Source organism: Physella acuta, unplaced genomic scaffold (genome assembly GCF_028476545.2).
Source record: "Physella acuta isolate Inbredline_101_S28 unplaced genomic scaffold, ASM2847654v3 ptg000466l, whole genome shotgun sequence".
Classification (NCBI taxonomy): Eukaryota; Metazoa; Mollusca; class Gastropoda; family Physidae; genus Physella; species Physella acuta.
This window is the reverse complement of record NW_026731985.1, coordinates 1,377,492-1,393,586: the sequence shown is the minus strand read 5'-3', so window position 1 is coordinate 1,393,586 and position 16,095 is coordinate 1,377,492. Positions and strand designations below refer to the sequence as shown.

The 16,095-nt window shown below is 36.6% G+C and overlaps 1 protein-coding gene across 1 annotated transcript in view; it reads left to right on the top strand.

Annotated features, from left to right (window-relative positions):
- Positions 1-16,095, top strand: part of LOC131943789 (dynein heavy chain domain-containing protein 1) — a 69,076-nt gene that overhangs the window by 37,099 nt on the left and 15,882 nt on the right. Inside the window, exons 54-82 of the mRNA XM_059304067.1 lie at positions 202-355; positions 782-971; positions 1,529-1,627; positions 1,962-2,172; positions 2,514-2,645; positions 3,426-3,604; positions 3,827-3,998; positions 4,179-4,286; positions 4,449-4,555; positions 4,853-4,929; positions 5,532-5,623; positions 5,779-5,925; positions 6,399-6,467; positions 6,684-6,811; positions 7,043-7,136; positions 8,036-8,178; positions 8,561-8,828; positions 9,028-9,195; positions 10,580-10,737; positions 11,008-11,217; positions 11,481-11,651; positions 12,057-12,152; positions 12,318-12,463; positions 12,705-12,975; positions 13,319-13,441; positions 13,598-13,981; positions 14,529-14,771; positions 15,515-15,677; positions 15,942-16,092. Of these exons, the coding sequence (XP_059160050.1) occupies positions 202-355; positions 782-971; positions 1,529-1,627; positions 1,962-2,172; positions 2,514-2,645; positions 3,426-3,604; positions 3,827-3,998; positions 4,179-4,286; positions 4,449-4,555; positions 4,853-4,929; positions 5,532-5,623; positions 5,779-5,925; positions 6,399-6,467; positions 6,684-6,811; positions 7,043-7,136; positions 8,036-8,178; positions 8,561-8,828; positions 9,028-9,195; positions 10,580-10,737; positions 11,008-11,217; positions 11,481-11,651; positions 12,057-12,152; positions 12,318-12,463; positions 12,705-12,975; positions 13,319-13,441; positions 13,598-13,981; positions 14,529-14,771; positions 15,515-15,677; positions 15,942-16,092 (4,654 nt within the window). The remainder of the gene's footprint in view (positions 1-201; positions 356-781; positions 972-1,528; positions 1,628-1,961; positions 2,173-2,513; positions 2,646-3,425; positions 3,605-3,826; positions 3,999-4,178; positions 4,287-4,448; positions 4,556-4,852; positions 4,930-5,531; positions 5,624-5,778; positions 5,926-6,398; positions 6,468-6,683; positions 6,812-7,042; positions 7,137-8,035; positions 8,179-8,560; positions 8,829-9,027; positions 9,196-10,579; positions 10,738-11,007; positions 11,218-11,480; positions 11,652-12,056; positions 12,153-12,317; positions 12,464-12,704; positions 12,976-13,318; positions 13,442-13,597; positions 13,982-14,528; positions 14,772-15,514; positions 15,678-15,941; positions 16,093-16,095) is intronic.

Sequence of the window (16,095 nt, the reverse complement as noted above, 5' to 3'; positions counted from 1 at the left end):
AACATTTGTTTGAATGACAGGGCATTTTACATATTTTCATAACTGACATGTATCAGGACATGTGTAACCTTGTATGTGGAGTTCAGGCTTGTTGCAATCTATTTTTGTCCTTTATCTTCTGCCAAGTCAAATCCACTTAAAGTTTTAATGAGAGAAAAAGGTTATTTGCTTTACAAACTAAGTAAGCTTTTTGTTTACCAGAGCATGACAGCAGAGGAGACAAGGACCGACCAATGGGAAGCCGTCTAGCCAACACCTCTCAAATTGAGGCTGTTGTACCCAATTATCTAGAAGTTTTGAAGAACTTGTTTTCTTTTTCTTTCATCTGGGGTTTTGGTGGACACCTCCATGACAGGTGAGATTTAATTAGATAATAAATTCCAATAAAAATTGTCATTTTCTTTGGTTCCTCATGCCAACTACCAAAAAAATGTTTTAGCCAAGTACCAAAAAAAAACTTTGGCCAGTTTGTCTCCAATGTTTTGTTTATCCTATTGCCAGGTACAAGGAAAACTGTGGCCAGTTTGTCTCCAATGTTTTGTTTATCCTATTGCCAGGTACAAGGAAAACTTTGGCCAGTTTGTCTCCAATGTTTTGTTTATCCTATTGCCAGGTACAAGGAAAACTTTGGCCAGTTTGTCTCCAATGTTTTGTTTATCCTATTGCCAGGTACAAGGAAAACTTTGGCCAGTTTGTCTCCAATGTTTTGTTTATCCTATTGCCAGGTACAAGGACAACTTTGGCCAGTTTGCCTCCAATGTTTTGTTTATCCTATTGCCAGGTACAAGGACAACTTTGGCCAGTTTGCCTCCAATGTTCTGTACCGCAGCACTCACTCCATTCACCTGCCACTGGGCTGTGACATCTTCGACCTGTATGTGGATGAAAAGTCGTCGACCTTCTTGAAATGGACTGACAAGCAACCACAAGATCGAATTAAAAATTTGGCTGGTTTTTATGTAACACCAGAGGTATCTCACTCTGTTTGTGTATCATCTTAATATCAAACATCTGACATACCAAGTGCTAACAATGAACATAAACATAAAATTCAGCAAACATCTGACATACAAAGTGCTAACAATGAACAAACACATAAAATTCAGCAAATACCTGACATCTAACACCTGAATGATATCACCAAACATCCAACCAACACCTGAAACCTATGACCTGCCCTTAGACACCTGAAAATATGACCTCACCTTAGATACCTGAAACCTATGACCTGACCTTAAACACCTGAAACTTATGACCTGACCTTAAGCTTCTAAAACCTATGACCTGACCTTAGACACCTGAAAATATGACCTCACCTTAGATACCCGAAACCTATGACCTGAGACACCTGAAAATATGACCTGACCTTAGACACCGGAAAATATGACCTCACCTTAGATACCCGAAACCTATGACCTGACCTTAAACACCTGAAACTTATGATCTGACCTTAAGCTTCTAAAACCTATGACCTGACCTGAGACACCTGAAACCTATGACCTGACCTGAAGCACCTGACTCCCCCTAGGTGGAACGCTATGCCTACCTGCTGGAACTTCTGATGACAGCCCACCAGCCTGTTCTACTGACTGGAGCACCAGGTGTGGGGAAGACTTCTCTTGTGCGGGTCAGTCAGGTTTTTTTTTTAGTTAACTGATAAATTAACAGACCATACATAGGCCTACTCCCATAAAGGCAGATTAAAACATAATATTAGTTTTAGATATTCTGTCACTGGATGTAATTATGTTGTGAAAAATGAAAATTAATTATCAAAAAACATACATAGTGGCCCTGCTATGTGGATAATTCTCAGAAGTATTTGTTTAGTATTTCTTAAGCTTATAAGAGTTTCAATGTTTTATATGTCATTAGGTGAATGTGTATGTAGATGTGTCCCCACAAATTTTGTTTCCCTCCCTTACAGACCTGGCCACACACATTTTGTTTCCCTCCCTCAGAGTCTGGTCTTGTCCAAGATGGCGTCCACCATGGTTACCATGGCACCCAGCATCACCTCATCCATTCTTCTGGACCTGGTGACCTCCCACATCAGCACCATCCAGAACAAAAGCAATGTCCAGGTTCCAGGATCAAAACCCACTGGCACCCATGACCAGTTGCGACACCTGTTTTTTATTGATGACCTCAACATGGCACCAGCTGTGGGGGGTAAACAAAAGTTTACGATATATTCATTGACTTAACACAACATTTCTTTTCCTAAACATGGAAAAATAAAAATGTGTTGTATTAAGAATTGCAAAAGTAATGGCTGGAAGGATGGCATAACTCTTTTATCATTTTCTTGTGCAAGAGTTACAATTTACTAAATTTACTCTATTCTCTGATACTAATAGCTAACTACTGTCTATTTTTGTGTGTTTAGCTTTTCTTCATTGCTTTGATCTGATCATATCAAATATCGTTTACATTACTGAAGTATTAAACATGTTTAAGCGAACTCCCCTATGATATAGATATTGCTTGTATAAGACAAACATCCATATCAGGTTACCAGCCCCCCCTGGAGCTGATGAGATGTATCCTCACCACTGGGGCGCTGTACGACAAAAGACATGTGGAGTTCCAGACGTCTAGGGAGGCAACTTTTATAGCTGCAGCCACACAGCCATCTGCTCCAGGTATGGCTGAACTTTTTTCTCTGGTTGATTCTGGAATTTTTACTCCTTATCTGGCTGTTACTCTAATTGTTCACAATAATTCATGGTTTGGTAAAGTTTAGAACTCTTGATTCATTAAGTTGGGTTGATGTCATGTCATATTAAAATGAAGAATGGAAATGAATTTTTTAAGATACAGTGTACAAAAATATATTTCTTTTAGTTAGGAACTATTTCCTGATCAGTATAACCACAATATGGGATGATGTGGCCTAGCAGTAGAGAGCTAGACCGCCAATGAGAGTCTTGAGTTTGAATCCTGGTTCAAATCCGTGGAATGTCCCTGAGTCCACCCAGCTCTGATGAGTACCTAACTTAACGTTAGGGAAACAAAATAGGCTCAGCTGACCAAGCTATCACTTCATATTCCGAGGCCTCTGAAGCAGTTGAACTCTACCTCATCTGCCCCATGTGTGTTGGGCACAATGGGAAATGGTTTAGGCATTTGATGTCATGTCACTAAAAAATTCAACAATTTGTTTAGGTACTGGATTAGGCAAAGCATGTCATTTAATGTCATCTCACTAAAAATTCAATGATTTGTTCAGGTACTGGATTAGGCAAGGCATGTCATGTGATGTCATGTCACTAAAAATTCAACAATTTGTTCAGGTACTGGGTTAGGCAAGGCATGTCATTTGATGTCATGTCACTAAAAATTCAACAATTTGTTCAGGTACTGGATTAGGCAAGGCATGTCATGTGATGTCATGTCACTAAAAAATTCAACAATTTGTTCAGGTACTGGATTAGGCAAGGCATGTCATGTGATGTCATCTCGACTGTCCAGACAGTTTCTGACACTGACCATGTTCACTCCTTCTGAAGATGGACTGGTCACCTTGTTCTCCAGACCTCTCTACACCTGGTTGGAAGAATTCCCCACCTACTCCGTGGAACATCCGCATGAATTCTCAAAGGTAAATAACTATCATCTAAGGTAGATAACCATCATCCAAGGTAGATACACATCACTAAGGAGTTGATTGTAATATTAATAATTGAGTTGAATGTGTTGATGACAAGTTGATGACAACTGAGTTGAATGTGTTGATGACAACTGAGTTGAACGTGTTGATGACAACTGAGTTGAACGTGTTGATGACATGTTGATAACAACTGAGTTGAACTTGTTGATGCAGGCCATGAGTCGAGCTGCCCTGGAACTCTACAAGTGTATCAAGGAGAAGCTCCAGCCCAGCCCCACACAGCCCCACTATATCTTCACCCTACACGACCTCACCAAAGTCCTACAAGGCATCATGCTCATGTCACCCCGCACCCCTTTAAAAAAGACAAAAACAAAGAAAAAAGGTCAACGTTAGTTTTTTTAATAACTGAAATATTGGATTTACTATTTTATGGTTTTAAAATGTGGTTATATTGTAGGCCTACATAGAAATCAATTAATGTTTTTTTACATACATTTTTTTTTAATGTTACACCAGATTTTAACATTTTTAAAATTTACATTTATTTCCTGTATGTATCCAGAGAAAGGGAAGCAGGGACATAACTCAGCGCCAATGATGCAAGTTATTGCTCGACTCTGGTGCCATGAAGTCTGTCGAGTTTTTGGAGATAGAATTATTAACACTGAGGGTAATTTGGAGAAGTATTTAGTTTTAGATATAGAATGTCTAAATGTAATTTATAATGTAATTTGATAATATTTGGTGTAGAATTTAGTATAGAGTAGTGATTCTGATTAATAAATCGGGACCAAAAAATAAATTCTTAGTTCCGTGAGTTTTTTGTCCTCAGACCAGCACTGGTTCAGTCAACTACTGGAGGAGAAAGTGGTCAAACATTTCTGTACACAGAGAGAAAGTGTCAGTGATGAAATAGTTTCAGGGGAACTGAAATACAAGGTAAGAATATAACGAAACAATTAGTTTTTCAGGTAACTAAATCAAATCATTCATAGTTCTTGAAATTGAAAGTCATTCTAGCTTGCATTGGTTTAATGATACTTTAAACTTCATCAATATAAATGATGACCCTCTTTGATTTGATACTACTGGAAACTTTACTGTCAAGTAATGATAACCCTCAGTAAGTAATGATGACCCTCAGTAAGTAATGATGACCCTCAGTAAGTAATGATGACCCTCAGTAAGTAATGATCAGCCACAATGGTTAACCCAAGTGCTTCGTGTTTCTTACAGAGGGCTACACCAATACAAGAACTTGATCAGGGTCAAGTTAGTGGACCAGAAGAAAGAGAAGATGGAAGTTCACCTGAGTAAGTTAACAGCTTTCTTCCTCTTTGGTGACATTCTTGGTAGTTATGTGGGAGAGGTGTAGACAGTTTTGTCCCCTATATGTTTGTGTAAAATTATTTCATCTAAAACATCATTTGCATTCAATTCCATTGTTCCATCAGGCCAGAATACTTACTTTTTTATGAGCATTATTTTGAGCATTTAAATTTGGTCAGTTTTTTATTTAGTGTTTTTCTTAACATGGACGTATTTTATTTCTTGGAGGATCAGATTTTTTTAACTCAATTATTATTATCTTATCTCAATAACAACTTATTTAAAACTTTAAAATTTTCTTGACAACAATCAGTTTAAAAATATTTTCTTGACAACAAGCAATTTAAAACTTAAATATTTTCTTTATAAAAAATAATTTTGAAATATTGAAAAGAAATTTTAAGATATTGACAACAAGTAATTTTAAAATATTTTCTGAACCACAAGTAATTTTAAAATATTGACAACAAGTAATTTTTATAATAGTTTCATGACAGAAGGTAATTTAAACATATTTTTGGACAATAAGTAATTTTAAAATACCTTTTGACAACAAATAATTTAAAACTTAAATATTTCGTTTCAGGAGAGATTCCATTCAGCCTGTGTTTGATGAAAAACTCACAGAAGACTCACCAAATGCCTTGATCAGTGAAACAAATATGTCGACTACTGCATGTACTAGAACTTTTTTATTTCTATATACATTAATATTCAAAATACAAAAACAATTTTTAACTGCTAGCACAAGATAAAGGTAGAAATTTAAACATCATTTCTTTTATGTTTATCTTGTGTTATTTTCATTTTATTTTTGTTTCTCCTGCTTTCAGCTAAACATGCAGACGCCAATGTTATTGGTGTTGAAACAAGAGAAGACAATTCAAATGTTCTGTCACCTACAGACATCACATCAGACGAGTCTGAGAGTTCAGATTCTGAAAGTGCTGGTTCAAGTCCAACTTGCACTAGCCCATCAGGTGTGTAATACTGTATATATAATTTTTTTTAACTTTAGTGAGGATAAAGATTTCTTTTACTTTAATATGTGCTATAATAATTGTATAACTTCACCTGTGAAAATATTCTGTTACTTTTTGTGTAATAATATACGTAATTTACTGGGATGTCGTGGTCAAATGCTAGAGTGTTTGGCTGGTAGCCAGATGGTCTCTAGTTCAGATCTCAATTTAGACTTGTGATTGTCGAGGTCAAGAAATATATTAAGTTACTTCCTCTACCCAACGGATTGCTAGGTCTAAAGAAAAACTTGACTTATATGTAATTTGTTGGTGCTCTTGTAAAGATTTACATCATTCTCATCTCTAAGAAATAAATGGAACCTAATATGTATTTTCTGCCTAAATAGAGGTCAAATTAGAGTTACATTGAAAAAAAATTTTTAGTTAACTTAGGCTGCAGAATTTTAAAATATTTGTATTCTTCTGACCAGAATCAGTTCAGGCCTCTCCTCACATTTCTGATGCTGCAGCAGTTATTGCCCCTGACAACACAATGAATGGTTAGTTGTTGGCTATTTTTTTTATAAACACACCATGATCACTACAAACATTAAAATTATGCATGCATCATCAACAGAACAGTGTCACTGTGATTATGACATTTAAACTTAGAATACAGCATCCACAACAAATATTCAAATTATGAAATCAACAAAGATTGAAACTCTGAATGTGACATCCACAAAGATTGAAACTTGAAATGTTAAATCCACCAGCAAAAGATGAGCACTACTTAAAGAAAAGCCAGAACTCCAGTAGCAGACGTGGAGTGACATTTAAAGCAGGACTGATTGCAGACGCCAAACAGGAAGTCTACAATGGTGCACTTCTCTCATTTAATGAGGTAATAAAATTGCAATAATCAGATCAAAAGTAGATTTATATTTTTTAATTTTATGTGGATTTAATTTTATTGTGAAGGTATCTATAACCTGATTATTTTCTAAGCTTTAACAATAGATTTTTTTTAGTCTATTTACTTCTTTTTATTTTTTATTTAACTGGGCTCAGGTAGGCCTATCTAATCAGAATATAGGGAAGGACATGTTGGGTTCATAATTTTATTGTGTTTCAGATCATTGGCCAGTCCAGCAACTTGACAAATTTTATCTTCTCAAAGTTCTACATGGCCTGTCATGCTGAGGCTAATGGACTCCAGGCAGAAAAGGGTAAATTAATTTATGCATAAAAAAATTTCTTTTACGTTCTTTAGTTAAATGCAGTGTAACTGATGCTATAATTAGATTTTGGGCAATAATCTTGTATTGAAAAACAAAATCAGATTTTTACTAATCAATATGGATTTTAATGTATTTTTTAAAATGTGTAAATAGCTATATCCAAAAGGTTTATTCTAGAAATAAAACATTGTTTTTATCAACATATTCACAATAATACTCATGAATTCAATTCCACATTACCAACAGCTGGGCAAGTAGTGTAAGTTGCTAATGTTTAGTTTTGGTTCAGTGGACACATTGTGATACTATTTATTTTTATATTTATAATCACCAATGTTTGTCTCACATTCACAAATGTTGTATGTAGCACTGGCCAGTGTTGAACTTCACTCTCATGGTGCTGAGAACTGCAAAAAAATTGTAATCACAAAAAATCATAGCACAACTAATAGTTTCGTTTGAAAATGTTTTTATGAAATTTTTAACTTTTATAAAAGAAAAGTTATTATTTATTTTTTTCTTTGTTCACAGTTTTTAAAAATTTACATTCTACTTGTCTTGTTTCAATTTATACAAGTTTTTTTTTTTCAAAAACATTTTTTTTTTAAATTTATTTTTTGTTTTTGTTCAGATATTTAACGTGCATGCAATGCCTTGAAGAGTCTAATGCTGAAATCACTGTGGCTAACTATGCTGTATTTGTGGGGTGTGGCTATTGATATGTGGGTGTGGCTAAGTTTAGACTCACTGTGTCTAATGATTGGGTTACTGTCATTTTACTGTTAGTAGGGTATTAAAATTTCTTCATTGCAAAACTGACAACATTGACCATATATTGTGTTACAATTTTCTTGTGGTTATAATAAACTATTTTGTTCTCTGTACAGGTTACATGGAGACTGGGGAAGAACCCTTAGCTGAGGCCTTGCGCAGTTGTCTCAACAAATATAACAAAGGCACCTCTCAGAGAATCGATTTAGTATTTTTTTCAGAGGCCATACATCACGCGGCTAAGCTCAGTCGTGTTCTTGTAAGTTTTAGCTCTGATGGTATTCTTTCTGTTGTGCTTTTCAGTTTAACCTTATAATTAAGTAGGTGTAAAGAATCCTTAGGACAGCTAAAAGATACATTGAAATAAGGTTAACTTTAAATTAGGAAACGTTAAAAAATTGTTGATTGGATGGTGTGATCAATCAACAGAGCCCATGATTGGTTTTTATTTGTTTTATGGGTTCTCTGACATTATGAGTTCACCCAGCTTTAGTCAGGGAAAGTAAACATGGCAGAGCCTAAAGAAAGAAACAGATGCCTCAGACTATTTTATTATTTGTTTTATTACAATCAAAACTTTATTATCAGAGAAAAGTAAACTACAGTGAAAAACTATGTGAACTTTGACCTTTCTCCTAAAGTCCCAGCCAAGAGGTCACGCCCTCCTGCTGGGCATGAGCTACTGTACAGGCAGAGCAACACTGACCAGACTGGCAGCCTATGTGTCCCACTGTAAGCTGTTTGAACCCAAGCCACAGTCCCTCCCCTCCCACAACCTGCAGGTGTTGAAGAGACACATCAGGCTCAGCTGCCACCATGCTGGCATCAATGGCAAGCCTGCAGTTCTGTTGGTGCATGAGGATCTGGGGGAGGAATGTCTCTACGATGTAGCAGCGGTCATGGGCGAGGGTAAGTTTTACAGTAAACTATTCTGTATTACTTCTGAAATTTGGCAAGGGTTTTCCATGAAGTTTTTCATCTGTTAAAACTGTTTAAGTCCTTCAGGATATTTTGTTTCAATATTTGATCCTGGTTCACTACAAAATTTATAATAACAGAAGAACTACTGGTTCTTTTAAAAAAAACCTGTTTACTTTATCATTCTCAGGATCCTTTTTGGGGTTCTACAGTGAAGCAGACGTCCAGGAGATTGTGGGCCACATCCTGCCTGGAGGACTTCAGACCAAAAAACTTGACCAGATTGAGCAGGCCTTTGACAGATACATGAAGAGGATCAGACAAAATCTCCATGTTGTTATTTGTCTGAATTATAAAGGTACGCGGTGAAGACAGACTGTCTAGTACGTGTTGAATCCAGACTGTCTGGTACGTGTTGAATCCAGACTGTCTAGTACGTGTTGAATCCAGACTGTCTAGTACGTGTTGAATCCAGACTGTCTAGTACGTGTTGAATCCAGACTGTCTGGTACGTGTTGAATCCAGACTGTCTAGTACGTGTTGAATCCAGACTGTCTGGTACGTGTTGAATCCAGACTGTCTAGTACGTGTTGAATCCAGACTGTCTAGTACGTGTTGAATCCAGACTGTCTAGTACGTGTTGAATCCAGACTGTCTGGTACGTGTTGAATCCAGACTGTCTAGTACGTGTTGAATCCAGACTGTCTAGTACGTGTTGAATCCAGACTGTCTAGTACGTGTTGAATCCAGACTGTCTGGTACGTGTTGAATCCAGACTGTCTAGTACGTGTTGAATCCAGACTGTCTGGTACGTGTTGAATCCAGACTGTCTAGTACGTGTTGAATCCAGACTGTCTAGTACGTGTTGAATCCAGACTGTCTAGTACGTGTTGAATCCAGACTGTCTGGTACGTGTTGAATCCAGACTGTCTAGTACGTGTTGAATCCAGACTGTCTGGTACATGTTGAATCCAGACTGTCTAGTACGTGTTGAATCCAGACTGTCTAGTACGTGTTGAATCCAGACTGTCTGGTACGTGTTGAATCCAGACTGTCTGGTACGTGTTGAATCCAGACTGTCTAGTACGTGTTGAATCCAGACTGTCTAGTACGTATTGAATCCAGACTGTCTAGTACGTGTTGAATCCAGACTGTCTGGTACGTGTTGAATCCAGACTGTCTAGTATGTGTTGAATCCAGACTGTCTGGTACGTGTTGAATCCAGACTGTCTAGTACGTGTTGAATCCAGACTGTCTGGTACGTGTTGAATCCAGACTGTCTAGTACGTGTTGAATCCAGACTGTCTGGTACGTGTTGAATCCAGACTGTCTAGTACGTGTTGAATCCAGACTGTCTGGTACGTGTTGAATCCAGACTGTCTGGTACGTGTTGAATCCAGACTGTCTAGTACGTGTTGAATCCAGACTGTCTGGTACGTGTTGAATCCAGACTGTCTGGTACGTGTTGAATCCAGACTGTCTAGTACGTGTTGAATCCAGACTGTCTGGTACGTGTTGAATCCAGACTGTCTAGTGCGTGTTGAATCCAGACTGTCTAGTACGTGTTGAATCCAGACTGTCTGGTACGTGTTGAATCCAGACTGTCTGGTACGTGTTGAATCCAGACTGTCTAGTACACTTGTCTCAGTTGTCTGTCTGTAGAAACCTCTGAAAATCTTATTCAGATTTTAAGACTTGCGTTAATAAAACTTCAATAAGCAATTATTCTGCTATTTTTGAAGGCAACAGTTTTTCAAACAAGAGCTACAGCCTTCATGAGAAGCTGCAGCTGCACCCAGGGCTGATCAAGAACTGCTTCAGCCTTGACCTTTACCAACCTTGGAGCTTCACTTCCCTGGCCACTGTTGCAAAAACCTGGCTAGAGGACACAAAATCTGGCGTATGTCACCAACTGGTTTTGTTAGCTAATTAGATAATTACTCAATCAAAAACATTTTTTTTTAATTTTAAAACAGAAGGAGCTGTTAAGTAAATTAATTGTTGTTGGTCTAGCTACTATATATAAACAATGAAAATCTTCAATACAATTCAATACTAATGATATAGCTAATGTAATATGCTACATTTTTAAAATTTGTAAATATGCTGCTCAAGGCAAGTTTTCATATTAATGAACTCTATTTTTACATTTTCTTTTATTTTTTATTAGGTTGTGATCCCATGGAATCCCCAACACAGATGTAAACAAATCGATACTGCAGCAAATGCCATGGCTTACATCCATTTGTCAGCCCAAGTTTCTGTTGCTAGGCAATTTTGTCATCAGAGAGAACCATTGAGAATTTTCACCCCTCTGACTTTCATGGAGTTTGTTCACCTTTTTAAGATTGTCGTGGCCTACCTAGTAAAAACTGAAAAGGTATGACTTTATTTTGAAACCTTTTATAGATGGCTTTAAAGAATTTTTAACTAGCTCATTTATCTGTTTTTTTATAATATATATTATTATAGACCATTATAAACTGTCGCACAATATATAATTATAAAAGTTAATCATTAATTAAGTATTTGAGCAAAACATCAATGAATTGATCAGTTTCAGATAATTCAGTTCTGATCTATAATTAAAAAAAAATGGTGCAATTTTTGTCAGACAGAAAACTTTTCATTTCTTGTACACAGGCCAAGGGTAAGAAGTATGAGCAAGCCTTGGGAAAGATAGATGAAGCTTTTGGTAGTATAGCAGAGTTCAAGAAGGAAGTTTCTAGCCTGGTGCCCCAACAGAAAAATGCAACCAGTAAAATAGTTGACTTGGTTTCACAGGTGGAAACTTACAAGCAAGATTACATACAGGTACAACAACTGTACTTACATACATGTACAGGCACTCTATTACATACAGGTACAACAACTTCACTTATGTACATGTACAGGCACTCTATTACATACAGGTACAATCATTCTATTACATACGTTTACAACCATTTTACTTACATGCTAGTACAACCATTTTACTTACATGCTGGTACAACCATTTTACTTACATGCTGGTACAACCATTTTACTTACATGCTGGTACAACCATTTTACTTACATGCTGGTACAACCATTTTACTTACATGCTGGTACAACCATTTTACTTACATACAGATAAAACAGCTTTACTTACATACAGGTACACCAAAACTGTTTACAAACAGATATATATTTTTAATTAATGAACCAGAAATGTGTTTACATTTCTACAATCTCTCCCAGGCTTTAGAACAATGTAAGGTGCAGGAAGAAACCATCAACCAGCTCCAAGAACCCCTGGAGAAACTGCGTTCATCTGCACAAACAGAATTTGATACGGTAGAACCACAAGATCCCATTGGCTTATATAATATGCAATATTACAATTGTAATTTTATAAATATAAGATTGTAAATTATTTAAATATATTGGGTAAGCTAGATTATGTGATATAAGTTTTGAATTTTAAAAATATTTTTGTCGTTTTATTTAAATTTGAAAAAGGTGAACCCAGTTTATCAAGCAGCAGCTAAAGTGCTGGACAACCTGGATGTCAGTGCTGTGGAAGAGCTCAGAAGTTATCCCTCTCCACCTGAAGGAGTTAAATTTGTCATGAAAGCTGTTTGTTTATTGTTCAACAAACCTCAGACGTAAGAATTCAAATATGATTTTAAACAAAATTTAAATAAAAAATATTTTATTATGAAAGTTGTTTTTACTGCCATTTATAAACAAACATAAAATTTTGAATAATTTTTGCACAGAATCCTTTAAACAAGAAGACAAAACTAAATTTTTGTAAATATCATCCATATGTTATTTTCTTGTTTATTGCTGTTTCACTAAATATAATTAATTTTCTATGTTTGAAAACATGGCTACATCTTCCAGATGGGAGGCAGCCAAATCCATGATGGTGGACACAAACTTCTTTGAGAACCTGATATTTTATGACAAGGACAACATCCCAGAGGACATGTACAAGGACCTGAAGGACTTTGTCCACAAGGAAGAGTTTGTGCCTGAGTTTGTGGCCCAGTCCAGCTCAGCTGCTGCCTCCATCTGTGCCTGGGTTAGGGCTGTCTTCAACTACAACACCATCCAGAGGAAGATGAAGCCACATCTTAAAAGTCTCCAGGATGCTGAACACAAGTTCTCTAAGGTAAACAATGGAGTAGAGTTATCTCCCCATTACATCTGAAAGGTTCATAAGCATGATGAATATTGTTCTGGGTTTGCAATGTGTTAAAAAAAACACAGAAAGATAGCCAGCCTTTATCTAACGCACTCAAGCAAATAAATAGTGTTTACTTCTTGAAGAATCAATAATTTTATTATTTATAATATTTATTCATTATTTATCTATAAACTGGCCAATTATTGATTGGTTATCTCCCTTGGACATCTTTTATGTTAGCTCCCCTGATAAGGAATATTGAAAGAAACAAGAGGGTTATACAAAACTAACTGCTATACAATTTTTTTTAAATGTCTTACAACTCAAGGCTCAAGCCCAGCTCGGCCAACTGCGTATTGAAGCAAACAAGAAAAAAACAAACCTAGAAGAATTTATCAGCCAACACAAGGAAGCCATGAAGATGTCTAAAGCTATAGAGAAGCAGATTCAGGTAAATCCCACATCATTGAACCTAATGTTTCTTTGTTCAGGTACAATACAACTGTTTGAATAGCTAATTGTTATAGAAATTGTATTTGTATTATTCAATTATATTGTCACACATGCTGTCAATTAAAATAACTGTAAAATGTTGTTGAACCAACAGGTGGTTGAGAAAAGAATCGTGCGTGCCAACAACTTGATGGAGAACATGTCCATGCAACATTTCCTGTGGCGCTCAGAGCTTAAGAAAACACGCAAACACGTGGCCAGTGCACCTGGAGATGCACTCATCACCGCAGCCTGTGCTGCTTACCATGGACCACTGGATGACAAATCCAGGCTGGATCTGATCCAGGACTGGCTGAACCACATCAAACAAAACACTTTGGACGCTCAGGCTTTCCAGCGCAGAGAGCCGTATTCCATGACAGCTGACCTTGAACTTTTGATGGACCAGAGCTTGCTCCGGAGTGATGGCAGTCAAACAACTTCCTTCTCACATGGGGGTGGTACCTGTCACAGTGAGCACAGCTCCTCATGTCCACAGGTAATTCTACACCTGTCAGTGCGCATAGATAAGGCATCAACCATAATCCTCCACTTTGTCTGGTCACCTGTTGTGTATTTTGCCATCTCCAAGTTTTTTAGTCCTTAGTTCTTTTATTGTGTGGTAATTTCTTTAGATATTTGAGAAGACTCTGCCTCTCTTTTGTCTCCCCCACCCCCCAGGGCTCCACTTCAGTGCATGAAGTGTCTCATTGTGTGCCTTGTGCAATGTGTTCCCCACCTAGTGCCTCCCTCCTCATGTGCAATTCCAAAGGCTTCTGCCTCCATATGGCTAATCACCTGTTAACATTATCAAATTGATTCAGTGCATTATTTATCATAAATTATTCATTTTCTAGCATCATAGTTCATTTAAAATATTTGGCTTCTTAGAGCAATACAATTTAAGCTACTGAGGTATTTAAAAACATCATTTTAAAAACATATATTGAATACAATGCCTTTGGGTATACTAAATATTACAATGAAAAATCCCAGAGAAAGCATTGTTATGTATGTCAGTAATTTAAGTGCAGTGTCTGTCTCAGGTGAAAACCTTCAAGTACGTGTCAGCGGTGTATGACAGCAGCAAGTACTACAAGTCTGACCTGAGGAAACAGGACACCATGGAGAGTGTGGTGGCAGAGCAGGACATGCTGGAGGACTCAGACGATGAGGACGAGCACACCATCCTCCCCACACGACCCAACTTCACCCTGCAGGAGATTTTGTCTGACTTTGATGAGCTGAGTGAATGGAGGATGTCCAACCTACCAACAGATCTGCACTCAGTAAATGTTTATTTCATTTTATATTCAACCTGCACTCAGTAGCTGTTTTTCTCATTTCATTTTATATTCAACCTACGCTCAGTAGCTGTTTTTCTCATTTTATTTTATATTCAACCTACACTAAGTAGCTGTTTTTCTCATTTCATTTCATATTCAATCTACACTCAGTAGCTGTTTTTCTCATTTCATATTCAATCTACACTCAGTAGCTGTTTTTCTCATTTCATATTCAATCTACACTCAGTAGCTGTTTTTCTCATTTCATATTCAATCTACACTCAGTAGCTGTTTTTCTCATTTTATTTCATATTCAATCTACACTCAGTAGCTGTTTTTCTCATTTCATTTCATATTCAACCTACACTCATTCGCTGTTTTTCTCATTTCATTTTAGATTAAACCTCTTGTTTTCTAAATTATAAGCTATTCTTGTTGTTTTATTAATGTTACAGTTAACACCCCCCCCCCCCCCACACACACACACACACGCGCACACACACCTCGTATGAATAGAATCATCACTAATAATTCCTTTTTAACCAAAACAAAATTAAAATTAAACAAATAAAATGTTGAAATCCCATTGTTTGTTTCTCGTGGTTTTTGGGTTACACTTTTATCCCTTTTCTATATTTTTAGAATTATTTAGTAAACTCACTACTGCCACATTTGTTTCAACAGATTCAGAATGCTTTGATATTTGTTTCTACAGATTCAGAATGCTTTGATATTTGTTTAAACAGATTCAGAATGCCCTAATGATGCGACTGTGTTGCCACAATCGCAAACATTGCTGGCCACTCCTGATTGACCCAGATAACCATGCAGAAATGTGGGTCAGAGCTTTGCACAAAAACCAAAACATTTTTACCCAGAAGGATGTGGCTGATTTCCCTGTTGAAGATGGTATTTTTTAAAATTTACACTTATATTATCTTAATGTTATCTTGTTTCTTCTGGTCAAAATGTTGTACAAAACAACCAGTTTACTAAAATTAAGTGAACCAAATATTATAGTTATACCAATTACATATTCAGCTTTTGTAAATTAGTAAAACATTTCAAAGTTGCAAGCAATGAATTTCACGCACTAAGTTGTACATGGTTTGAAAAGTTCAAAGTCATAGATTTCACCCACTAAGTTATACATTTGTTCTGATTTTCCGATAGAGATTCCAATAGAAGAAGAAAATGAAAGTAGAAATGAAGAGGCCAAACTTGACCCTCCACCAAGTCGAGGCACAATGTTGACATTTTCTGACATGACCGAGTACACAATCCCAGAATCCAATCAGTGGTCAACGCCTCGAACTTCAGCAAGGTA